The 25,832-nt window shown below is 38.8% G+C and overlaps 4 protein-coding genes across 4 annotated transcripts; 2 read left to right on the top strand and 2 right to left on the bottom strand.

The window, feature by feature from the left end:
* Positions 1 to 71: 71 nt before the first annotated feature.
* Positions 72 to 4,655, bottom strand: gnpnat1 (glucosamine-phosphate N-acetyltransferase 1). The gene is made up of 6 exons (XM_067593335.1): positions 4,445 to 4,655; positions 2,334 to 2,497; positions 2,134 to 2,196; positions 1,802 to 1,929; positions 1,447 to 1,508; positions 72 to 1,266 (listed from the first exon to the last, which is right to left on the bottom strand). The coding sequence occupies exons 2-6, from the start codon at positions 2,485 to 2,487 to the stop codon at positions 1,119 to 1,121; spliced, it is 555 nt and encodes a 184-aa protein (XP_067449436.1). The 5' UTR covers positions 2,488 to 2,497; positions 4,445 to 4,655; the 3' UTR covers positions 72 to 1,118.
* A 734-nt stretch (positions 4,656 to 5,389) lies between these two features.
* LOC137185076 (E3 ubiquitin-protein ligase AMFR-like) lies at positions 5,390 to 17,141 on the bottom strand. The gene is made up of 14 exons (XM_067593309.1): positions 16,982 to 17,141; positions 16,114 to 16,437; positions 15,933 to 16,025; positions 15,666 to 15,830; positions 12,440 to 12,592; positions 11,488 to 11,528; positions 10,707 to 10,839; positions 10,450 to 10,583; positions 10,230 to 10,340; positions 9,543 to 9,739; positions 9,334 to 9,437; positions 8,701 to 8,835; positions 7,673 to 7,863; positions 5,390 to 7,459 (listed from the first exon to the last, which is right to left on the bottom strand). The coding sequence occupies exons 2-14, from the start codon at positions 16,366 to 16,368 to the stop codon at positions 7,309 to 7,311; spliced, it is 1,863 nt and encodes a 620-aa protein (XP_067449410.1). The 5' UTR covers positions 16,369 to 16,437; positions 16,982 to 17,141; the 3' UTR covers positions 5,390 to 7,308.
* A 1,935-nt stretch (positions 17,142 to 19,076) lies between these two features.
* LOC137185063 (leukotriene B4 receptor 1-like) lies at positions 19,077 to 20,953 on the top strand. Its single transcript, XM_067593292.1, has 2 exons — positions 19,077 to 19,205; positions 19,883 to 20,953. The coding sequence occupies exons 1-2, from the start codon at positions 19,196 to 19,198 to the stop codon at positions 20,947 to 20,949; spliced, it is 1,077 nt and encodes a 358-aa protein (XP_067449393.1). The 5' UTR covers positions 19,077 to 19,195; the 3' UTR covers positions 20,950 to 20,953.
* Positions 20,954 to 22,137: 1,184 nt separating this feature from the next.
* si:dkey-148a17.6 (uncharacterized protein LOC108190685 homolog) lies at positions 22,138 to 25,195 on the top strand. Its single transcript, XM_067593302.1, has one exon. It carries the CDS (start codon positions 22,138 to 22,140, stop codon positions 23,179 to 23,181), a length of 1,044 nt encoding a protein of 347 aa, XP_067449403.1. The 3' UTR covers positions 23,182 to 25,195.
* Positions 25,196 to 25,832: the final 637 nt, after the last annotated feature.

Raw genomic sequence — 25,832 nt, 5'->3', positions numbered from 1 at the left:
ATAGTTGCTTCCTATTGGCACATTTTCACCACTCGTTTGTTTTATACATAGAAATACAGGCAAACAACCACTGTAGATCATAGTATATTTTATTTGACTATTACTTGTTTGGAAATAAATTGCATTAAATAGGTTCTCCTGAATACCGGCATAATTTAAAAAACCCAACTACAAAAACTTAAATAAGAATTAACTTACAAAAATCATTTCATACCCATTACCCATCATGAAATGTTTCCATCCAAATTTCAAATATCAACCAGATATAAAACTTCCAGTTTCTTCCATAAAATTCCTTACCCCTGCTTCACAAAATATAAACTTTTTGTTCACTAGAAATATACATTTTAACAGTCTTGGCTTAACAGTAATGTTTCATGCCTTGTATTTGAACCTTCATCATAATTATCCAGCGACCCTACTGTGAAAGAGAAAGAAAAGTCTTTCCATTGAAAGGACAGATCAGAAAAATGAAACCCAAATGAATGTCCTGATCACCTCTGAAGAAAAAAAAAAAGCTGCTTTTCTTTGGTGACTTGCCCTTGACAATCAATATAATCTGTAAGAATAAATTTGAATCATTTTCTCTGTGATCTACATTAAACCCTTCAAGTATACTTGCTACTGGAGTAAACTTGAACTTGAGAAGCTGTCACCTATTGTAAATGATTTAGATGCTTCGGAAATATAACTTAATTTGGTATCATCTCGATTTCTCAAGCAATTATATGTGCTGCAGCTGCATGGTAGTTGCAGATATTTCTATTTTCTCTGTCAGAACACAGCAGTTGACTAATTCACAATGTAACAAAGTAAGACATTACATTTACAGTAACTGACATTCGTTTCTTCCAATGGTCGGGGAAGAGGATGGCAGAGCTCCACCTTGGTGAGGTAGCCTTGGTTACCAAAGGGGCGGAGGGCTTCAACATATGTTTATGTTTACTAAAGTGCTCTGAAATCCGGATGAGTGTAACTCTTTCACAGATGTAATCCAAACCACAAACTCATCCTTGGCCAGCTCTTCCAGTTCTTAGTCAATGCGAGTTCTGATGTCATTGGGTCTATAAAGGCGTGGTTCGTGCCCCCAAATCTGGAGTTTAAAACTGCTTTTGTCCTCAGTCGAAGAACCGACACTGCATGTATGTTTCGTCTGAAGCGGTGTAGCCAAACTTCTGGTAGAAAGCCACGTTTTTGGGTGCACATTCCAGTGTGATTTTATAGCAATTCAGTTTTTTGCTGAGAAGGGTGAGTGTTGAAACTAACCTATGGGGAGAGAAAAGAGAGATAAAGGAAGAAATCAGCACAAATCACAAGAAGGCTCTCCTTCAAATAATTTCATGTCTGCCTTGGGATTTTAAGAGCTTATACAAGGTACCACTTGTGAGAATTAAAAATGAGCAAAGACAAAATGTCTTTGTTTTAGGCTCACACAGGACTACTCACAGTTTGCCCAGCTGCTTCCCTCTGCACACGTCACTCACTACTACCTCCTCCACCCGGCCTCTCTGCAAACAAAACAGAATAAAGAGGTCTTCATTTCAGTCTATTGAGCAATATAATTCATTTCAGTCAATTTCAGTATCAATAAATATATACATTTACCATGCAATTTCAGGAAATAAAATATGAAAAATGTAACTCTTTTTTTTCAGTTTATGGTGGTGAACTAATAATTACCCAGCCACCTAATAACCACTATATTAATGAGTAACTTCTTTTATGGGATTGGTCTTTAAAAAAAAATGTAGAGATAAATTACATTACATACGTTGCATTCATGGGATGTTATGTAATATACCTTAGCACAGGAGTGAATGAATTTGTGCTCCGTGATCAACGTGGCTGTAGCAACAATCTGTCCCAGATTTGTGTCTTCCACCACCAGGACGTAGTAGTCTCCTGTCTTCTTCATATGCTCAAACTTCTCTGAAAGCCAAAGGACAACATATATGTTTTTTTTTTTTTAATCTTTGTTGATCTTTGATTATATTGGTTTGTATTTAAAGTTTGTTTTCTGGGGTTCTTTCTCTGAAGTGTCTGATGCCTATCAGAGCAACAAGTTGGTAAATGTTCTGACCATAATCAGAATCTCACTTTTGTCGTTTATCAAATTAGAACCATGTAACTTACTTATGTACTGCTCTGGTGTGACATCGCCTGTCTGGGTTAGTTGAGATAAAACCTTGAAGAATCCTGGAACACAAAAACACCATGTTCTCTCTTGTGAATTCTTGATTTCCCATGAAAGCTTTTGTGGTCATGTTCTTATCTTCACATTCTGTCAAAAATACATGTAGTGTAATATGTTGTCCATCCTGTCTCTAACTCACCCCTGTTGAAATCTGCCATATGGAGCGGCCTTAGCACCAGGCCTTCCCCTGGGCTGGAGGGAGAGATGTCAGGAGAGAAGGAGACAGTGTTGCTGCTCCAGTCAAGCTCCTGAAGCAGAGAGGGCTCAAAAAGTGGAGTCTCGTCCAGCAGCATTCCACAATCTCTGCAGGGAAACACGTAGACAGACAGACGGGTGAGTTCACAGGTACATACACACCCTTAAAGGAGTGAATGTAAAATGTTGAAAGCTAGAGTTAATACTGTCATATCTTCAGTCTTGATTATGTTTGTTCTAAGTCACACAGAACTTTGACCTAATACAAATTAACTGCCATACTTCACCGGTTGACGTGCATGGGCACACCCATTTATGAATTATTATGCACACCCTCCTTACAATACATAGTATATTGAGGTGATACGATTCTTAAGCATTTATTCATGATTTTCTTTCCACACTATGTTTCAGGCCCAACCAGGAGATGTAATGTGAGAAGGTAACATAATGCTGCTGTTGGTGGCTTTAATACAGGATAGTTTTTACCACATGAACCTTGCAAGAGTTCAATCTGTCTTACGTCTTGTCGTTTCCATAGCAGCATAACATAATTATACTTTACTGCTGTCATTATTTCCTGATTACCGAGCCATGCAAATAAGAATATAACAGTGTTAAAGGGTTTGATATGTGCCAAGAGGGCAGAGTAACTTTAAACTGCTCATGTTGATTAATCAACTCACCAATGTTTCACCGCCCACATTTTGGCTAACTACAGTAGTTAACGTTACAGCGCTGACGTTAGCTTCCGATTTGGGGTTAAGGGAAACATAAATAATGATGTCTAGCGGCTGATTCTCCGTTTTTTAGCCACTTACACTGCGAAAAAGTGTAAGACATTGTAACAAAAGCCTGAACACTGTTTAGACTCATGTTTAGATTTGTGAAACCTTTCTTTTGCCTATAAAAACACAAAAAGTGTTTTTTTTCCCTATCCAGACCACATTAGACCAGGTCCAGATCAAAAACCACTATACTTAGACTTGTCCACTCTGGACTAGATTATCAAGGAGACTCCAGAAAGTCAGTAAAACATAGTTTCAGATTTGTTCTTGTTCTTTATTCTATTTGTGAAAACACAAAAAAGGACAATTTCACTGATCTTGCAGCTGGAAATTCACAGCATGACTCCATGTCTCTCCATTTCATTGGTTATGGCCATGTAGAGCTCCTCTTTCTCACTTATAAACAAAAGGTAGAAATGTTATTTTTACCTTGTTAAATACAATTACACAATATCTTTATAGAGTAAATTTTCTAATCTGTCCAATGTAGCAGCAAGCATTCTCTTTTCTCTGTGCACCGCAAGTGAATCTGACAAGAAAACATACTGATAATCTATTATAAGTGATAGAGTTCTGCTAAAAATACACGCCTGAGGGACAGAAGTTCATCCAAAAATACTGATGATGGTGTTAGCTGTCCAGCCTATATAAATAAATAGATAGATAGATAGATAGATAGATAGATAGATAGATAGATAGATAGAAAGAAGGAAAGAAAGAGAGGGGAGGTTTGGGGGTGGGGTGGCTATAGGCTAGTCTAGGCCAATCAAATGTCAGACTGATGAGGTTATTATTGACCAATGATAAAGATCAACTCTATTTGTGATTAGAAAAGAGCAGAACCGCTTGTTGACCGCTTCCGGTGTGAACAGCCAGGCTCGCGAGAATTGACACATCGCATTCCGTCTGAACATCACTTTGACAGGAGTGAAGGTGGTGAAAAAAACAGAGCATCAGCCGCTAAATATCATTTTTTAGGTTTCCCTTAAGTTCCCCTTAACTCTGACTCTGAAGCCAACTTCAGCGTCGTGTTAGCGGTTGGCGTCACATCTAACGTTAAGTAGCCAAGTTAACTATATAACATCATATACAAACACGTCACTTTCCTCTTGTCTCATGTCAAAAGCTACATGAGGCTACCTTCAGTCACTCAAACAAACTTAAGCAGCCCAGCTAGCGTCAGAGGGCTAATTAACTTGTCACTTCAGTTACATTAAATATTTAGCCTGCCGTGCTAGGCAGCTAGCCGGCTAGCAAAACTACTTACCGGTAAAACACCACACACGAATAGACGGTCCAGCTGAATTCTCAAACTGAGATAACGTATTATGACAACCGGTTTATCTTCCCCCTTTCCGTAAGGCTGGACTACATCATCAGCATAAGCAGCGTGGGTGTTTTCCAGGGTTGCTCCCGTCGGGAAGGCGCTTTCAGTGTGACGTGGCAGAGTTGCTGGAGGTGAGCGGCGTGGCCAAGTGACGTCAATCAATCAGTCCCTTATAATCATTATATAATTACTTTTATATTTATTGCAAACATATAGAATTGCCTTTATTTTTTTGTGTAATATATCTTTTTTACTGCAATTTTATTTATTTTTTTGATTGACATTTTGTCCTTGTCCGTCTATTTTGTATTTCCTGTTACAAGACTTGATTATAATTTCAATTCACAATGGTGAACATTTTTACTGTGATGAAATTGAATGTTTTATGATAATAAAGTTTCAATTAAAAAAAAAATCACATTTGTCCCTAAAACAAAAAAAGCTTGTAAAACACTGGATTTCTGTACTTTATTAAACATTTTTGTCCACTCTGATTGTCATAGTAGTATATGACTTCTGTCTAAAACCCCTGGCTGTGTTGGATGTTTTTGATGTTAAATATTTTGTTCTGATCTAATTTTAACAAAATCCAATATATACAGTGTCTGTTTTGTGAAATGTGGATTCTAGCTTATCAGATGTATCAGGTGATTTATTTCTCAGTCCAACACATACACATTTATTGGACTAATAAACTCAAACGTCAAGAGTATCAGATGTTAGACACTACACATTAGGCAGGGTTCTCTAACATTATTGCCTTTTGAGCAGCGTACTCTTTAAATTAGCAGGTCTGCAGCAGCATCTGTGTTTGGAAAATACAGATAGAAGGGTTTTACATCCACAAAAAAAGAAAACACCAAGCAAGAAAAGTCAATGACAGTGTTTTGTTAAAAAGCTGTAGAAGCTCTGTTTATTGAGTGAGTCTTTTGTATTAACATATTTTACAAAAACTAGATTTACAGAAATTATCCATAACTCAACCATTCTTGATTTAGGCACAAAAATACAGGAAAGCTCAGTCCAAAAAGGTATTTCAGTTTTGATTAAATAATGGTTATGAAAGATAAGCCATGAATATGAAAATATATCATGGATATTAAAAGTTGTTTAATAACTGAATGTCAAACTGAAAATGAAAACTGATTTCTTTTTTACATTTTGACTAATTGAAATCTAAATCCTATATTGTATCTTCTTACAACACCCCCAAACAGAGTTTGAGCATTAAAGTAACACACAATAAAGATCACGACACTTCAGCTTTTAGTGGAAGTTTGTGGGCTGCTCTTTGGGATAAAGTGGAAGGAAACAAAAGCACTTGCTAGATTCATGCACATCTCTCCTCGCACTGTAATCACAATAAATCAAACACTTATAATACAGTCTCCATCTTTGTGTCCGTTGATATGTCTCAACCAGCTACAGATTCAGTGAAATTTGACAATACCCAAAAAGCTTCATGGGTCGGCTCAATGCTGCACACTGCGGTACATTTTTGAAATAAGATCTTTGAGCAGAGAATGATTATGTTCCTCGCTGGTATAATTTTTTAATTAGCACTCCTCAATGTGAGTAGACAAAGGCCGCACAAATAAAACCACCCTAAAAATTTCTCCATTAAGATTCTCAGTCATCCAGGTCAATGAATATCTAGAAGTAATAAATCGAAAGCAACTGAATCTACTGTTAATACTTGACAATGTTTTGCTTCTCATCAAAGGTTTTTCATCATTACTACTGGACTGAGTCGCAAAATGTCTTCAAGACAGTGCAGCGATTCCAGCTGCCACAAATGTAACCATTTCTATATATGCTAAATATTTGTAAATGTTGGAAACTGATGACCTAGGACTCCAATACTAATGTATTCTCAGAAGAAAATAACATTTTCTTATTCAGAGAGAACTGCTCATGAGCAGAGGGTAATTTAAGAAAAGACTGAGAGGATGACACCCATTGTACCTGTACAAAAATACGTCCCATTTGTTGCCTACACATCTCAAGGGAACTGTATTAGAAAACAGAAACGTACATGCCCATCCCGCCTTGTTAAATAACAAAAACTGTTTGCAACGGGTGATATTACACACTAAATACAGAACCCAAGTGGGTCAAAAACACTTTGTTTGCAGCATTATTTTGATCGAACATTCATGTTTGACAAAAAGGCTGAAAAAAAATACTAAAGTGACATTCTCTTACTCCAAGGTAAGAAGTAAAAACGTGTTGTCATTTTGCCTACTCTTAATTCACAGTTGAAACTCATAAAATATTAACACACAAATACATCAGATGAGTTTCTCCATCCACAATAAGGAGCTTCCCCCCCCATGAGTAAAACAAGTGGAAAAAAATGTCACATAAAAGGAAAACAAGCAAGGACCCAAACAACTTTATCTAATAACGATACCTTTACACCCCTCTCATAAAAGACTTCTGAATGCAAAGCATGCTCATTTTTGACAGCCAGTCCCGATCATTGCTTACTCTCTACTGAAGCTGGTGGTTGCAATGTGTGGCACGTAAATAGAGGGCACTGCAATCTTGCATTTCTTGAGTTGCACCCATTGATTTATATAATGCTCCAGGTAGTCAGGCTGGAATCAGTTATGCAGAGGCCGTTAACAATAGCTCCAACTTATTTAGGCAGCCCGAAACAGTCCAAAGGCCATATTTGCAATGCGTTTGAATTATTGTTTTGAATAGGTGATGACCACTGACTGTACACCAAATGGGGGAAGATTTAAAAAGCTCTGTCGTGCCTCTTGGGATGTAGACTCTTGCTGAAGCCAATCTGTGTATCAGGGTGCAGGGTCTTGTTGCAAGCGTCTCTCTGCAGCTGCTGCCATGGTTCTACGTCTCAGCACAGTAGAGTCTAATTCTGGGACGATATCCTCCTCCAGTCCAGGCAAATCCTCATCCTGATCATCTGGACTCTTGTTCAAATATCTCCTACAAATAAACAATGAAAAACATCTAAAAAGGTGCGATCATAGCAATAGAAATTGCAAGATATTGGGAAAACACGCACCCAGAAATGAACACAGACCACAAAAATGAATTTAGAAAATATAAGCAAGACAAAAAACAACTTCTGTTGAATATAAAACATATCAGAGCATCCTTTCCTATTAGGTAGAAAACTCCAACCAGCAGTGTACCAACCTGCGTGCTTGCTGGAGCATCTCCTCTTTCCTCTGCTTTAGCATCTTCTGCCTCTCCTCAGCCGACTTAGAGAAGCGACCACCTCTGACCTCCATGTTGTCTGGCTCACCGACGCCTTCCTCAGCTGCTCCACTGGACCCTGCCTGCTCCTCTGGTCCAGGGCTCCCCTGTAAAGCGGAGCGCTCTATAGCCTGAGGAAGGAACACAACCACAATATCAAAATGATAGATTGTTATCTCCGCCAGGTGTTAGCCTGGAGGGGATCATGCACGGTCATGTGTGTGTATGCGTGTGTCTGTGTGTATCTGTCCACAGTTAATCTCGCATACTATTGGACCCATCAGCCTAATATTTTCTGTGCACATGTATGACTGTATGCTCAAGGACCTCTCAAGGTTGCAGCAATTCACAATTTTTGAAAAACCTATTTTATAACGCCATTCTTTATGAGCCTATTGTAAAGCTTAGACTTTTGGCTTTTTAGCAGTCCTCTCCATTTTTCGATATGCATTATGACATAGCAAAAGGCATTTCTGGCTATCAGCTTGACTAAAATCAAGGCTTACCTAGTCTGTTGCAGGCCACATTTTGGCCTTTGTCATGGCTCAAAAACTGACATCCATAGAAAAGTTTGGTTGACCATCTGCAGATTAATTCCATACTCTATACATTACGATCCACTAAAGTTAGGCACGATACGAAATGAACAAATGCCCGTTTTTGTTATTTTTGCCACCATCTTGACTGTAAACACCTGGCGGAGATCTGCACTCTACCGAGTGCACTCTTCTAGTTGCATTCTCTTTTGTATTTCAATAAAGCCATATGCACATGATCAACATAAAACACAAAGCACGAAGTAAAACCTTGACAGAGTAGTTTGAGAATCAGGAGAGCAGAAGTTTTCTCTTTTTCAAAGTATGAATAGGAATTGTGTTACTAAAACAAGGTTTGATATTTCATAGGCACCAACTGAAAAAAAAAACAAAAAAAACCCACGCAATACATAAACCCTCGAGTTAACAGACCTGTGTAGGGAAAGGCACCTGGATGCGTCCCTCCAGGATGTTGTCAGTGGTGACCTCCACAGAACGGGTCAACTGCAGGTCCTGCATTACCAGGTAGGAGGGCACCTGAGGGAACATCTCCTGGATCTGATGGGCCTGATGACATGAGGGTACGTCAAAATCAAAGAGAGCAATAGAAAAAAGGATTTAGAGAAAGACAGTTTGAGAAAGAAGAGCAGAACATAATTAGTAGAGGTTCACATAAGAAGTTTTATAATACAAGCAGGTTTCAAATATATAGTATTAATAAATGACAAGTACAAAACTGTTTGCACAAAGCTTTTCTGCTTAAATATAATTGCCATCTTCTGTAACTACTAGTTTCTGCTAAATTTCTTGGTTAAATAAAGAGGTTATCACTATGTCAGCAAGCATTTACTAAGAATAAAAATACCATGTGAGCAACGTAATGAAGTTAAGAGCATTTGGACCATAATACACACAGGCTGTAGTCTGAGGTAACAGACACTGGCTTCTAGTAAACGCTAAGCAATGTCTAGATAAAACCATTCCATATCTGGCATCAAATTGCTATCAGCGCATCATCTCTCAGAAAACAAACAAGAATTTCATCAGCTGTAAACATAAACTCACCATGGCCATGAGCTGGGAGTTGTTGGCCTGGGCAATCCCTAAGATATTGGTAGTATGCATCACTTCCACTGAGAAGCTGGGCAGCCAGCTGGCAATACGGGATCCTGTGGGAGAATGCATGGATATCATACTTCATTATCAGAAACAGACTCTGTGTAAGGTAACTCAGCTACTAGATTTGTCTTCAGATTTGCGTTTGACAGACTAACCGTCAAAGTGGAAGAAGTGGTTGTGTTGGTTGATATGTGGTCTAGCATCTGCAGCAGCTCCAACAGGGCCGATGTTGTCTTCCAAGCCCCCGCCCTGCTGCTGGCCTCTCGTCTGGTTCCCGTCCCCGCTAATGTTCAGGGATGTACGACATGTGGGACAGGAGGTGTCCTGCTCCAGCCAGGAGCGCAAACAAGAGCTGGAAACATACAATACACACAGTATAATTCTCAAGTATTATGTTATTTTTATGTCATTTGTGCTGGTTGTCTCTTAGGCTGAGACTTTGAGTAAAACCTTGACTTACATTTCAGGGCTCAGGATAAGTCTTCTGTGGCTTAACTTGTGCTCAAACTCATTCAGCAGACAAATACTATTTCTTTATATTGTAAACGCCTTGTGAATTCAACAATGAAAGTTGTATTTAAAAAGCTAAGAACTGACTTGTAGTCAAGGTTGTCCACAAAAAATCTATAATTTATGCAGGATTTTGGGCAATAGCCAAACAAATTATACTGTATTCAAGCACAGCATGTTCAGCCATCTTGATTCTGGTAAGGAAAGATAAACTGGTACTTGACTGGAGAGATGACTACAAGCCACAGGCCAAGGGCACCTCTAAATCTTCTATCCCTGTGTAGACTGAACATAGAAACAACTCCTGCTGAATGACAAAAATCACTCTTTACTTGTGGAAGAGATGACCACAGGGAAGTTTGCGTGCTGTCAACATGGTATCCCAGCAGATGGCACAATCATCATCATTAGCTGCCAATTCCTCTGCAGTAGCGACAGCAAATCTGCATAAAAAAGTTTACAGTACATACAATCATGAACAAGTAATAATTGGATGGAAAATAGCAGAAAATAGAGATATTTCTTTAGAAACAACAAATGAACCTCCATTACCTGGCCTCCATGTTGTTGATGACACGAAGGTAGTTCTTGTGTCTGCGGACACGGCGCTGGACCTCATGGAAGAGATACCGCAGCTGCATGAAGATAACCAAGCTTGCCATGGACAGCCAGATGTTACCAAAAAGCTAATGAGAGAAATATTATGGAAAGAAAAGGTGGAAGATTAGGGGAGTGGAAAAAGAGTCAGGGACAGACTTCATTCTCACCACATCACATGCCTGCCTACACCTGTCCCCTCTTTGTCTTACCAGCATATGGATGTGGTGTACAAGGTCCAGAAAGAGCATAGCCAGCTCCATGATGAAGTCTGTGTAGTAGACATAGGTTCCCTTACTCTCCCAAGTCCCTGGATGGTTCAGGTCCCACAGGTGGATGGAGTACCTGAGGGGGGAAGCACAGCTCAGGCCATCAATCACAAGTGATATTTAGTACGGTGGCTGATGAGGCCCTTGTTTTGGATGAGGATTGGCAAACAAAATAAAGGCATGAAACAAAGATGGTGCTAAAAGTATATATGGTGCAATAACAGCATAAAGAGATAGCAAAACATGGACAAATTGAACTAAATCTATCTGGATAAGAAACAAGAACAGAGAATAACAGTGTAATGAGAGAGAAATGTAGTGGAAATAGTCCTTCGCTGCTGAACTCTTAATCTGCCATGTGTAATAACACAAGTTAAACATAAACTGGGGTAACAATGTAAAATAAATAGTCACCACAAATATTATTTTGCTATGTACCAAGCAACAGGAATGCACCTGACAACAGTTTACAGTTTTAATGTTAGACTAAGACTACTGTATCTATGAGTGCCTCTGCTGATAAGAGCTTTTTCTGCTGTTTATATAATCCAAACTCTCTGTGGAACAAAGGAGCCTTTCACATTGGTGCTAATGAAACCAGAGGAAAACAAATGGTGTTGCTAACATTAGCCCCTGATTCTAAATCTGCAGAGGCGATGTCATCCTTGCTGCTGTGGTGTGTGCACGTGCATGCATGCCTTAAGAAGGCTTTAAAGGGACTTACCGCATAATGACATGCCCTGTGCGAACAGTGACCAGCAGACACTGAAGACAAAAGTACACAAATTAATATGATGTAATTCTTGTAGTCTAATTTCCATATAAACCAATGCCAAATATGACATTACACTTGTGACTTAAAAATACAATATGGTTAAGACATGTTTTGTCATTTAGTGATTATTAGTATGTTAAATCTTTCAAAATGTGCATCTCCTTCAGGAGACAGGTTCTGCATCAACTAGAAAGTTTTTTTCACAACAGACATTTTGATAGAAAAACACAGTTGTAACTGAAAACATGAATGATGATATTTCAATGCCCCAGTAAGCCAATTTTCATGATCCAGCATGCACAATATCAGGATCCTGGAACTGGCACACCTAACTGGAATGCAGCAATTATTATTATTATCCTATTATCCTATTATTATCCTGCTATAATTTTCTGCTGTAAAAAGGCTTGTAGTGTTTACAATATAGTGGACCAGCACACACACACACAAAGTGTGGCTAAACTTCACAAAAGACAGTAGTGATACAGTTAAATGTAATCAATGTGTGAAAAACAATTTCATGCAATGGAGGAACTTCATTCAACACAACAAGGAATTCACTGTATGGTATAAGAATGCAGTGTTTTTGACATCTCGAGTCTTTATTTTATGTTTTAACCCAAAAATTATAATGCTGCTCAAATAATATACCAAGAATCTGAACCAGGATTGAGTAAGAACCAGAACTGATCAGAACTGGAATCACACAACCGATTTAAACCATTCAAGCCCTATTAAACATTTTAGCTCTTAAATAAAATTCCACATCTTTAGGAAATAGTAAGAGTTAAGAGAGAATGATGCAAAGAGTACATAATCATCTGTGGTACGCACTAGTCAACATGCATTTTTCTACAAAGCAGGCCTCCATTTTTATACAATTGCGGCTCGAGGTTCTTACCTCTGCTGCCATAAAGGAGAGGGTGTGCAAGCCATGGGAAGCTCCCAGCAGACCACAGACCACAGCCAGGCCACAACAGTCCAGAAGCAGGGAGACGAGCAGACACAGTACTCGCACATGGCTGTTCATGGGAGTGGAGGGGGAGAATGACAGCTGAAAGGGAGAAAATGCAAGTTAGAAGTGGATTGTGTCCTAAGGTTTCTGGGGAGTTTTTCTTTGTCTTCTAGGAGAACTTGTGCTGGTTAGTGATCTGTTGCTCATGTGGCCCTGACAAATAAAGTTGATTATTTGGGAATTTAAAGTGGACTTCCGTAGGCAAATCATTTAGAGCGAGTATTCTGCTTTAATGCTCATCATCTTGAGTGAGAATGACATTTTTCATAATACGCTGGCATTTAAGGAATACAACTAATCAAACAAGAAGATGACAAAATATGAATCTGAATCAAGTAAGCTTAAAAAAAAAAAAAAAAAAAAAAAAAAGACTAAATGTGTGCATTTCACAGGAAATTGGATTCCTGTACCAAAACAGAGCTTGTTTCTCTTTTCAAGACTTAAAACACATCATACAGTCTACCATACTGTCCACATTGGATTATGGAGATATCCTGTATGCTCATGCTGCTGCCACCACCCTTAAACCTCTGGATGGTATCCACCACAATGCCATTTGATTCATTACAGCAGACAGCTATCACACTCACCACTGTGAGTTATATGAAAAGGTCGGATGGTCATCACTGACATCTAGAAGGCACCAGCACACCTGTGTCAGAGCTAATAATCATAACACCAGATCACAGAGCAGGTTGGCTTTAAGAGATCCTCATACAAACTCTGAGCATGGGAAGCCTGTTTTCCAGTAACATGCACCTTACTACTGGAATGAACTGCAACACAGCTTAAAGTTAGAGACACTTGTTCAAGTTTTACTAGCTGATATTCCTCAGAATGTTTGTGATTGTTTTAAGTAGTGTGTCTGTGAATGTGTATGATGACTATTTTGTGATGTGAATGAACTGTCTTACTGTGACCCTGTGTGTATATGTAACCTGTTCTGAGGTCTTTTTTGCAAAAGAGATCTTTATCTCAATGAGATTTCCTAAATAAATAAAGCTTAATAATAATGGTAATAATAATACATCTAATCTAATCAGCACAATCGGCCACTGATAAATAAGCATGTCTCAGTATTGGACTCGGTACCATACTCAAAGGGCATTTCTACTGTAGCAACTGAGAGGAAAACAAGCTTGAACCAAATTTTACACAACCTGTTTAAATCAATAAACTCCTCACATACAACCCCCAAAAACATTCATGTACTGGTAACACATTGCTTAGGACTGTTAACTGACAGTTAACATTGTCTAGTGTATAGAATACATTTTAAGACCTTATTACAAACATTAAAACAGCTTAGCTGGAAAAAATAAAATAGATTTGATCAATTCTATAAAACTTAAATACCACAAGGTTTCCCTTGCACACTGACAAAATGCTAAGCCTACCATCTTGAGTATATTAATCTACATGAGTGATCTTCACCCCAAAGCTAGAACCCACAGAAACAGGAACACATGAAGGAAGACAGCTGGGTTAACACAACTGACAAGACTTAAACATGAAAAAAAACACGCATCTATAGTCAAAGCTGAGAGACGGATGCAAAAACAAGCAGACAGTTACACAAACAAACATACAGCCATTTGTGGCACAAGACATTCACACACTAAATGGTAAATATTCTACAGTACAGCAGGCAGAAATGACCCTCTGGTACACTAATCCAGTCAGCATTACATCACTATACCAACTTAGTGTCCATTTTAAATGTCATTGCTTGCAAGTAGGTGACTAAATGTGATATTTTGTTTTCCCTAACATGCAAAAACACAATCTGATACAGGGACAAGTCAATGTAGCGCCTGAAACTGTATCAGTGGCCTAACATGCCAGAACAAGGTACTATTAATAGATCCAGAGCTGAAAAGAGTGCAGTCACTCTCAGACTTTTGGGGAACATTCAGCACACCTTTAAAAAGACTCCTATATAAAATATGAAGGTGTGTTCATCAGGTGTCATTGAATAACAGGCTTTTTTCTACCTTGCGTTTAATCTCAGTCCTTATAAAAACAAGACAGTCACAAAGAATGAAGGTCTAGTCCTATCATGTTTACTGTATAGCCCTAAAAAGAGCAGGTTTCATACAAGGTTGTTTAGACTATCTACTAAACTCTATAGTGTCTTATAGCAAATAAACATAGGCAACAAGAGTTATTTGTGTTCATTGTGAAGATCCCTATACTTACTTAGTGACATACTGGTAATTTCCAAGGCCCTCAAAAGTTACTCAAGTTTCATTGCATCTCCTACTTGGATCAACTTACGAAGAGTAATGTGATATTCATTTCAAAAGAAAACTGATATGCTGTTTGGAACTGACATTACTGAAGTAATGTGTGTCCTACTGTAACAACTATGAGCTAAAAGACCTTGGAGGCTCGACAGCAAAAAAGCTGGAAAAAAAAAGGATCTCCAGGTATCCACAACAACAGTGTCCTTTACCATTGTTGACATTGCTTCATTTCATGGAAGTCAGGCTTCTAAAAGAGCCTCATGCTCTGTTGCTTAAAATTACCTGACTCTAAATCATCTTTACATTTAGTGGCCTATCAAACAATATCATGTGTTTGGGGCTGCAACTAGCAATTATTTTCATTATCAATTATTTTCTCAATTTATTAATGAGTTGTTTGGTCTATAAAATGTCAGAAAATGATGAAAAATGTCAATCACTGTTTTCCAAAACCCAAGATGATGTCCTCAAATGTCCACAACCCAAAGCTATTTAGTTTAATGTCATATGTCACTGCAGCTCTACATGTGTTGGCTTTCTGATTTATTCATATTCCTATATGATTAGTTATTATACTATATCATGAAAGATTCTGGACTTTTGTTTTGTACTGTAGGCCAGTCAGTTGGTTGAACCTTTGGTCCAATACCATTAGTGGTTATAGCTATTTTCAGTTGAACTGGGTTGGACTCAGACTATTGAAAATTGTGATGAGAGTACATTCAAAACAAAAACAGATTCATAATGCTGATAATTAAATAAATTTGGTTTATTGTCCAGCCCTAGATTACCATGCAAGGTAGTCATAAACAAAAAACATGCTTTGGGGCACAAGAAAAAGTAAAAAAATATATTATAATACTTACATATTCAAATCTGTCTTTGCAGAGCTGCACCATGAGGTGAAGAAAGACCAGGGCAGAGAACCACAAACACCACATGACCACCTCCTCCACTGTCTGCACGTTCAATACGCCAAAGATGAAAATGAACTTGTAGAATATGAAGTTCCAAAACTTATCTTTCAGGTGCTGAGGGGAAAAAACAGAAAAATAAGATGAAGATTATGTTGGCTGGGCTCCAAATGGATATTTAAAGGATTAAAAGCAGATGCATTCATGTTCAGGACTCACCTGCTTCTCACTGACTCTAAGTGGGCCAAACACCACATACTGAATCATTTTAGCAATCAACATCAAAGAGCAGCAGAATGTGTTGACCAACACCTAGGGGAACACAAAAGAATAAAGTGACAATAAGTTTTTTTGTAACACCATCATCATCATCTCATCACCTATATTGACAGACACTCACCCATACAAAGAGACTGTCAGTGACCAAGTACCACAAGACAGTGGTTGCCAATTCTGTGTTACTAATATCATTGTTTAGATGTTCAAGGTCCACTTCGGTGGGAGGTGGTGTTTCATCAGTTTCCAAGGCCCCAAACCCAGGGTCTGTCACAGTGGTGTAGGCGCTGAAGATGCTGCCAGCAAGCAAAGCCACACTCAGTGCTGTGTACGTCTGCAGGCTGGGCCAGGGAAATCTCTCCAGAAACAGCAGAGGCATTGCACTGTTTATGGTCCACTTCTTAACTTGTGAAAATGGTGTTTGTCCCGATCCAACAACTCGAGAAACCTGTTAGGGCAGAAGTTTGTTAGCTAATGTGGGCCAAACTTTATTAACCACGGTGTAAACATCACGTTACATAGCTAGCGTTAAATATAGAGATTGTTCACTTGGTTAATGTATGAGTGATGTGAGACATCGTGATGATTTGGAAATAAGTTAGCCAGCTGGGACACGAATTTGAGAGATTTCAAGAGTTTTTTGGTAGTTTCCAAGATGTTAGCCAGCCTACTCTCAGCCAGCTCCCGAGCACGGCTAACTTAACGCTAGCTCAATACAGTTGGTAAAGGTGCGAATTACTCACGTATTATACTGTTTTTCGTTCGATGTAATGATTAAAATTAACACAAGAAGGTGAAAATTCCCGGCTTTCGACCAAACTGGCTAGTCTAGCTAACGGTAAATAGTAGAAGTTCACGCCCCTAACATTAACTATTTACCTGGCTAGCGTTATCTAATACTAAGCTAGCTTTCAAGTTAGCTCATATTAGCTACGTAGCTAGCCACTGTTAGCCAGCAGTAGAAATATAGTGCGTATTAAACAGTCACTTACAGTTTCTCAAAATCTCTGTTACACACAATATCCAGCGTCTCTTTTGTATACAGTGTTGTACTTTTAGTGCTGCTGCATTGAGAACATCGTAATTGACAACATCGTCTTGTTTATTTCACCGAGGAGGCAGCAGGCTGGGGGAGGCTTCCTCTGTTGCGCACTGTAACAACGTCATCGTTACAACTTTAAAGTCATAGTCATTAAAAATATCCTTTAATAATTTTTCTGTACAGATAACAAACAATAAATGCCAAAAAATGTATGGATTTTTTTTCGGAATACGAAATTAAAGCGTCATGGAAAACTATGTGGGTGACCCTGTGATACAGTATCTGTGTTTTTATCCACCTGAGTGTGAGTCTTTCCAAACCTGCACCAGGCTGCCTCCCCTGCTTCTTAAATGAATGTAACTGTAGCTGACTGAACTGAATTAGATATACAGACACTGACCTATAAATTACTGAAAAGGAGACGCCACTTCAGAGAATATGAAAACTCGCACAGCATAAATATTCTGTTATGCTGCACTTGTTGCCATAGATGAGCACTTTAGGACCCAGCAGTGACCTCCATCTATAAAGACTCACTGTACACTGTATTCGCACACACAACACTGTACACGCAGTATTTAGCACACAGATGACATTTTAAAAAAACAGGAACCTTGTACATTGTAATGTACTGTAGTACAGTAGTTCTGCATTAAATATCAGGAACGACCTTTTTCACAGCAGCTATTTTGACTCGTAATTGCAGGAAAGGCGCAGGTGTTATTAATGACATTATTGGTTTTATTTATGTGTTCTAGGTCCAGTGCTTTTATGCATGCTGTCTCATTTACTGGGGCACTCAAATTGGATAATGCTGTCATTAATGTTATTAGTTACACCTGTGTTTGCTGCCATAACAAGTCAAAATGCCTGCTGTGAGTGGTTTTGGTTGTCAGTCAGAGGTGTTAATGAAACGGTTGGATTTATATATTTATCCTTTTTTTTATCTATTTATATCTATTTTTAAGTGCCTCATTTTATTTTGTTTTCATGGACGATGACCCCACTGCCCATCCTGAAATTAAAACATATCTTTCAATCCAAAAAATGTGGCTTTTTTTTGGACTTTCGCTTCAACACTAAGTTCTTAAATACTCTCTATATGTGTGCCCTCAACATTAAATTACGTCTCATTTGTCAAAAATAAGACGTAAAGAAAAAAGTGTCATAGCAAATGTTTTTTTATCAGCCATTAGTCAAAGGCAGAACACCTGCTGTGACATTACCAATTGGGTTGTGACCAGACAGGAAACATGCTTGAAGGTTTCATATCTCAGAAAGCAGTGCAGGAGCAATGTGTGACTTGGTGTTGATTTGCTCTTTAGAATTCACGGTGAAATTAGGTTTGTAAACCATGAAGTCGTCTCTTTTAGCCACGTAACCAGCTAAGCAAACTACATTCCACTGCAAAACATGTACAATGTGAACAATAGATGGAGCTGACATACAGCAACTAAACCATAAACTGTTGACTATTTTTCAAGAGAGACACAAATTGCTCTACTGAGGAACAGAAATGATCAAAATGAAAGCGGAAGCTTCAACCGCTTCTCTGACTTCATCTTTTATCTTTACCAAAATGGATGGGAGCATACAGGGAAACATTGCACAAGTCTTGAAATCAGTTTAACTTTCTTTCTAAAAATGAGCCCTTGCATTGTCACGGTGCATATGGAGCGTTTTAAGTAATGACATAAAACGATGGTAGGGAGTGGTATTTATTTTACAGGGCAATGGAAGGAGGTTATTAGGAAAGTAACAATACTTCAAACATTTCCTTACCAACATGGGAATTTAGATGAAAGGAAACAAGGTTAAGACTCATTTAAGACTGTATCATTCAGAAATACAAGAGAATTGTGAAAGTCAAAGACAATGTAGGACAATAGCTTGTTCAACATACTGCATATTATTTAAAATATTCCATCCAGCATTCTGGGCTCAGGAGTAGTTCTGACTGTGTCAATCATGGCTACAGGAAATGGTAATAATTAACTATTCAAATGGTTGCCATCAATACTGTAATTCGAGTTTAGGAGTCCAAAGTTAAGGTGTGTGGGAGCGTTGCGATAAATGAAAATGTAAAGGTTGTAAACACTGTAAAAATTAGATATCTCCCTAGTTTCGACACTGATTCCTGCGTTCCTTTCACTTCAACTGGTCTATGTCAGTAGGTAATGTGATTAGTCCATTTACTGTCTTCTGTTACACATATTCATGTTTATTTCTCGAGCACAGGTAGGGTGGTCAATATCTGCTGACGATGAGAAAGACAGTCTGCTTTAAAGTGAATTTTTGTATTTGATATCATAATATCTTGAGTACTGCAGAGCTGCGGTCTCTGTAAGTTGGATACAATTCCAAGCACAAAATTCAATTGTTATGAAAAATGTTCTTTTCTAGCAAATGCTGGAGCAAACAAAACCAGCCTACATTCTGACATGTTCTGTTTTATAAAAGACAATAGTTAAAGTTCCAAACATCCCTGAATTTTCTCTTTAACAAACTAAAGAGTACAGTCTAGACCTGCTCTATGTGAAAAGTGCCCTGAGATAACTTCTGTTGTGATTTGGCACTATATAAATAAATTTGACTTGACTTAAATACCTCCAGCTCACAAAACAACTTGTCCACTACAAAGAATGCAATAGGTTTAATCAGCAGTTTGCAGTAGGTTCATCAGTTTCCTGGGCTTGTCCTTCCCGACAGTGAAGGACCTATGACACGTATATGAAATCACATAATTGACCCTTGAATGGTCCTGTGAGAAATCGTCTTCCTTTACAATTTATCCATAAAGGGAAGTGAAGACTTGCTCGTACAGCACTTTGTGTTTTTTCTCTTCACGCAGACACCACTGTCAGCACTTGCACCATGAACCACTCAACTGAGATTTCTTCTTTAGAGGATATGGATCTTGAGGAGTTTGACGTTGGAACAGCAGTGGCCTGTGTGATCCTCAGCCTGTCTTTCCTGATTGGGGCTCCCGGGAACCTGCTGGTGATCTGGACTATCCTGAGACACGTCAGGCAGCGTTCCCACACTGTAGTGCTCATCTTGCACCTGGCAGCTGCAGACCTGCTGGTCCTCATCACCTTGCCCCTGTGGATCTACTCCCTGGTGTACACCTGGGTGTTTGGAGAGGCTTTTTGCAACATCTTAGTGTACATTGTCAATGCATGCATGTTCAGCAGCATCTTCTTCATAACTCTTATGAGTGTGGAGCGCTTTCTAGCCATTTGTCACCCATTTGTGATGATGCGCTGGAAGATCACAAGCATTATGAACCGATGTCTTGTTTTTTTGTGGCTCCTTGCCTTGCTTCTAGGACTGCCTGCTTTACTGATCAATCCTTTGGATGAAACTGATGGCAATGATCAATGTTTTTCCAGGGAGTTCCGCTCTGTGACTGAAGTGATCATCCTCTTATGCCTGGAGACCTTGGGAGGCTTTGTTGTCCCTTTTATCATTCTTAGTATCTGTTATTGTCTAGTAGCTGCACGGCTCAGAAAAATGCGTTTCAACTCCAAACAGAAATCCATGGTTCTTGTCCACACTGTGGTGATAGCCTTCACTCTGTGCTGGTTGCCTTACCATATTATCAACATTGTTGATCTGGTTTGCATCCTAGGGACAGACACAGAACACGAGTGTGTGCACAAGAGTATTGTTTATAGTTCTGGTGCTCTTGTTTTCATTAGCAGTTCAGTCAATCCTGTATTATACGCGTTCTTTGCGAGAAATTTACAAGGGAGTCTCGAGGAGTCCCGACTGGTCAGGCTGTTCCAGGAAATAGCAACTCATGCTAACAAACTCAGGGAACTGGTAATACAACATCAGACAGGCCAGAGGGCAGCAAATACACAGGTAGAGCTGATGTCTGACCGTGAAACAAGCACTGAAATGGTGCTGATGTGAAAATGTAAATTGCGATAAAAAAAGGAATAGGGAAGCAAATACATCTGTTTTATTTTCTCTCAGCTTTACCTCAGATAATTACAAAAACCTTTATGTTGTAAAAGAGTGCTGACAGCAGAGATTTGGATATGTGTTGCTATTCATATCATTCAAATATCATTCCTTCCCACCCTTGTCTCAGTTTCACCTTGGATGTCAATGCAAGCAAACATATGATTGTGATTGTTATGCTGATAATAATCTATTGTTGTAATTTTAAATACTGAGAAGTTTAAAGTTTATGTTTTGCTCCAATATTGTGTATTGTGCTTTGTCTATGATATAGAGCTGAAATGATTGGATTAATCAATCAATCTACAGGAAATTGATCTGTTAACAGATCTGATAATCAATTAATTGTATAAATCATTTTTCAAGCAAATGTGCCAAACATTTGATGGAGCAATTGTTCACCCTAAACATATTTACTACAGACTTTGGTCATTCGTTTGCTAGTGTCCATGTCAGTGGCCAGAGTGTTGCAAACTAACTGTCATCCATTTTGAGTCAAATATTCAGACACAAATTGGGGATGTTTTTTTACAGTATGACTGTCATCATCACAAAATTTGCAAACATTTGAATAGCATTCACCCCTAAAAGCTTGTTTCCTGGTACAGAGAGTCATTATATTCTTAAAGGTTCCTCATAGTGCTTCTTTACATAACAGATCTTTTCACCCTCTGTGAATTTAGTATAATCACATTTCATTTTCACAATTTCAGAGCCATTTTAGGTTTACAGTACCTTTATGACAAGCACCTTGATGGACAATCCCATTTCAGTTTATTGAAATAATTTATAACCTGGTAATTACAAATTTTTCCATCTAACATGAATTCACAGTTTTATCATGGAAGTTCCACCGATGCACATCTGCTGTCACAGGTCATTTCATTCATTCATTCATTCTACTTGGTAGATATTTCTTTAACTTCTTTTCCAAACCAATTGGTTCAACTTTATTACCCTTAACTATGACCTGAGATGAAAAATGAACCTATGGCGCATGCATGAATCACCTCCCTGACTCTGAAATAGCCCTGTGAGGAAACCCTGTCTATGCTTAAAGGGAAGTGAAGACTTGCTTGTGCAGCACTTTGTTTTTCTTTTCATGCAGACACCACTGTCAGCACATACACTTGTACCATGAACCACTCGGCTAAGCTGTCTTCTTCAGAGGAAATGGCTCCTGAGGAGTTTGACGGTGGGACAGCAGTGGCTTGTGTGATCCTGGGCCTGTCCTTCCTGGTTGGGGCTCCGGGGAACCTGCTGGTGATCTGGACTATCCTGAGACACATCAAGCAGCGTTCCCACACTGTGTTGCTCATCCTGCATCTGGCTGTTGCAGACCTGCTTGTCCTCATCACCCTGCCTGTGTGGATCTACTCCCTGGCCCGCTCGTGGGTGTTTGGGGAAGCCACCTGCAAAGCCATGGTGTTCGTGATCAACGCCTGTATGTACAGCAGTGTTTTCCTCATTACTCTCATGAGTGTGGAGCGTTTTGTTGCTGTGCGTTATCCCTTTGCCTCAGCTGACTGGAAGAGAAAAAAAGCACTGAGTAAAGTACTGCTGGCCCTGTGGACTGCGGCCTTCTTGTTCAGCACACCTGTCATCCCAACCCAGGTTATAGGGAACATATCTGGCGAGGACCACTGTCTCTACAGGGAGTTCAAGTCGCCGACCCAGGAGCTGGTGTGTGTGCTGCTCGAAACACTGGTTGGCTACATCTTACCCTTCTCCATCCTGGTGGTCTGCTACGGCTGCCTGTGTAGCCGAATTACTCAGATGACCTTCAAGTCTAAGCGCAAGTCTACGGTCTTGATCGCCAGTGTGGTGGTGGTGTTTGCCATTTGTTGGACACCTCATCACATAGGAAATATCCTCTCACTCATCCAGCTGGGCATTGAGAAGTCCTACCCCAATACAGCAAAAAGCCTGGACAGTGTCAGGGAAACCATGACCTTCATCGCTGGAGCCATGGTCTTCATCAGCAGCACTGTTAACCCCATTCTCTACATGTTTGCAGCTCGCTCCTTCCGGAGCTCCCTGCGTGACACCGGCATCCAGAAGCTCTTCCGCCACATCTCCAGCACCTCCCCAGGTGAGGGCAACAGAGAGTTGTCCTTTGTGTCCAAGAGACAAAGCAATCAGACCAATAGTTCCCAGTGTCTGTCTGAGTTAAAAGACTAAATGGACATATAAATAGAAATGTGTGAAAACAACCCATCCTAATACTGAAAATCAATTGTGTATGTGTTTGCATGTATATAAACAGTATATTCTTGTGTATATTGTATGTATTTTTTGGTTTCTTTGTCTGAAATGAAGCTCATTTTATATCAAATTACAACACAGATGATCAGGATATCAGTTTGTCTGTGAGGTATTTGTTCAACTCTGTAAAGTGTTTACTGTGTCTTTTTAATAGTGACAATAGAAAATATATTTATAAATATGTTATTGGTGTAAACTTGATCTACTTTACTTTTCAACAAAATAATAACAACAAATAATAGTATATACATAAGACAAGTTTTTGTAAAAAAAAAAAATACAGTTGATGCCAACAAAGGGAATTTGTATTTATTTGATTATTGACTCTTTAATTTTTTTTTTAACTCCCTGTATGTGTGGGTACATGATTAGATCAAGGACAGTAGGAAGGAGCCACTATTTAGATTTTATACAATATATAATATATGCTATTATGTCATTGGCTGTCATGATGGAAACAAGACTTTTTCCAATCTTGCTGTCTCGTTCTGTCTTGGGGAACTCTAACATCTCCGAAACAGTCTTTATATAATTGTGAGACCATTAAGTCGGTTAACAAAAAATGTGCTCAACTCACCAAATGCAGTTTTTTTTTTAATGTTATGAAAATGTTTAAGAATATTACTATTGTAAAAATGTTTTTCACCCATGACAAATTAGCTATGGCAACAATTGTCTTGGTATCTCACTACAGACAACAGTCATGCTTTCAACTTCCTCTCTCAATGTGAAGATTGCAAAATGAAGAGATGCATGTTCCCTCTGTTGAGCACAAAAAGCGGAATCATGTCTTAATGTTTGCCACAGTCTTATAAAACTCAAACCCACACATTTAAGCAAGAGAGTTTCATGTCAACTTATTTGCTGATATTTTTAAATGCATATGTCGGTTGGATATTTATAAAGTACTCCTATCACGGCATGCTGAAATTGTCTGTTGCCATGATGGCACAAAAGTTGCCCTCACCAATTGACTCAACTAGCAATGTCAGCACTGTGCTTTCACTTATGGATAATATATATTCTTATTTCACTTTTCCACGTCTTAATTCTTATTTTATATCTCAAGGTACATATTCTTTTTTTCAGCACTGCCTGGCTTCATATACCTTACAAACATTTATAACCTGTGTGTTGGCACTGAGCATCTGCACTTGAGCCGTTGAGGTTTTAGTGCCATGTTATGCTCAAGAGCATTTGTGGAAGGAACCAACAAAGAGTATTTCCATCCATTTTGCAAATTTGACCAAATTTTGGTCCATGAATCGGCCCCCATTAGCTTGTTCTTATAAAGTATATAAACATGCATGTTATGCCACTGTGAATGGATCTTGCTTCTGACAATGAGAGAATCTAACAGGGAGTTTCCCAAGTGAGTTCCCAATAAGTGTGCTGCTGCTGCTTACGTTCACCTTCTGAGCAGACAGTGTCATGGAGGTGTTATCACATAGTGCTTTGTGGTTATATTTGTTATTATTATCATAGATTTTATACCACTAACTATTACCACATTGTCATTAGCTATGCAAATGATTTGAATGTATTACAGCATGATACAACTATGTATAATTATGTGCCAATTATGTGTATTTATAATATACTACAATTTCTCAAACATAAGTAGAATTTAAATTTGCACTTGACTCAGTAACATTGACAAAACTTTAAACTATCTCAGGCTGACACATATTTTAATATTCAATAACCGTGGCTCAAAGTAGACTGAACGTGGCTCTTAACATACATAGACAAGACAGTTCAAATGTCCAGCTGTGAACAAAGGTCATAAACATCTGGAAGAAATGTCCATAGTGTTGACATTCTCAAGGGATGTCAATTGTATATCGTGTTAAATACTAGGAGATGGCTCATTGTGATAATGATTCAAACAGAGTGTCGAATAAACCATTTGTGACACAGCAGTTCACCTTGTTGAAGACTTTGAATGTTAGTGAGTGGAAAATTACAGAGAGCAAAGGGTGTGACAAAAAAATTACGTGTCAGGCGAGATCACACACGAAAGCATAGCTGACTCTGAGACATGCTAGACCTTTTCTCACAGAATGAGGAAGCACTGAGTGCATGAGACAGCATCAGCAGTGCGGCATGTGCCAAATGTCTCTGCTGCCTTTCATAATGAGTACAATCCCGCAATATGCTTATGTACTGTTATAAAGCCATTTACTCAAATTAACATGTTGTCCTTTATGGTCTGAATGGGTTTTAGGTTTTTGAGCAAGGCATTATTATTATCATAAATGCCGTCATAAAGGATCTCTTTCATGAAGATGTGCAGATTGATAACATTATCTCGTAATGCAAATCACCAATTTTCTGTGTTTGCAACACTGTAATCCCTTTGAATGTATCCTATTTGTCCTCCAGCTAAAAGCCCAAACTAGGATGAGACCTGCCAAGAGGATAACTGAGCCACGAATCTTAGCCTGAAGTTCACTGTTTTTGCTTCTACCTCAGAGGAAGAACTGCAAATACGTCACATAATACTAAAAGTAACCACTTGCACCAAAGCAAGTTTCTACGGGTGCAGTAGTGGATTGAAGTGACTG

The sequence above is a fragment of the Thunnus thynnus genome, chromosome 1, assembly GCF_963924715.1.
Source record: "Thunnus thynnus chromosome 1, fThuThy2.1, whole genome shotgun sequence".
NCBI lineage: Eukaryota > Metazoa > Chordata > Actinopteri > Scombriformes > Scombridae > Thunnus > Thunnus thynnus.
Note: the sequence above shows the minus strand (reverse complement) of the source record. Positions and strands in the feature narration are given on the sequence as shown.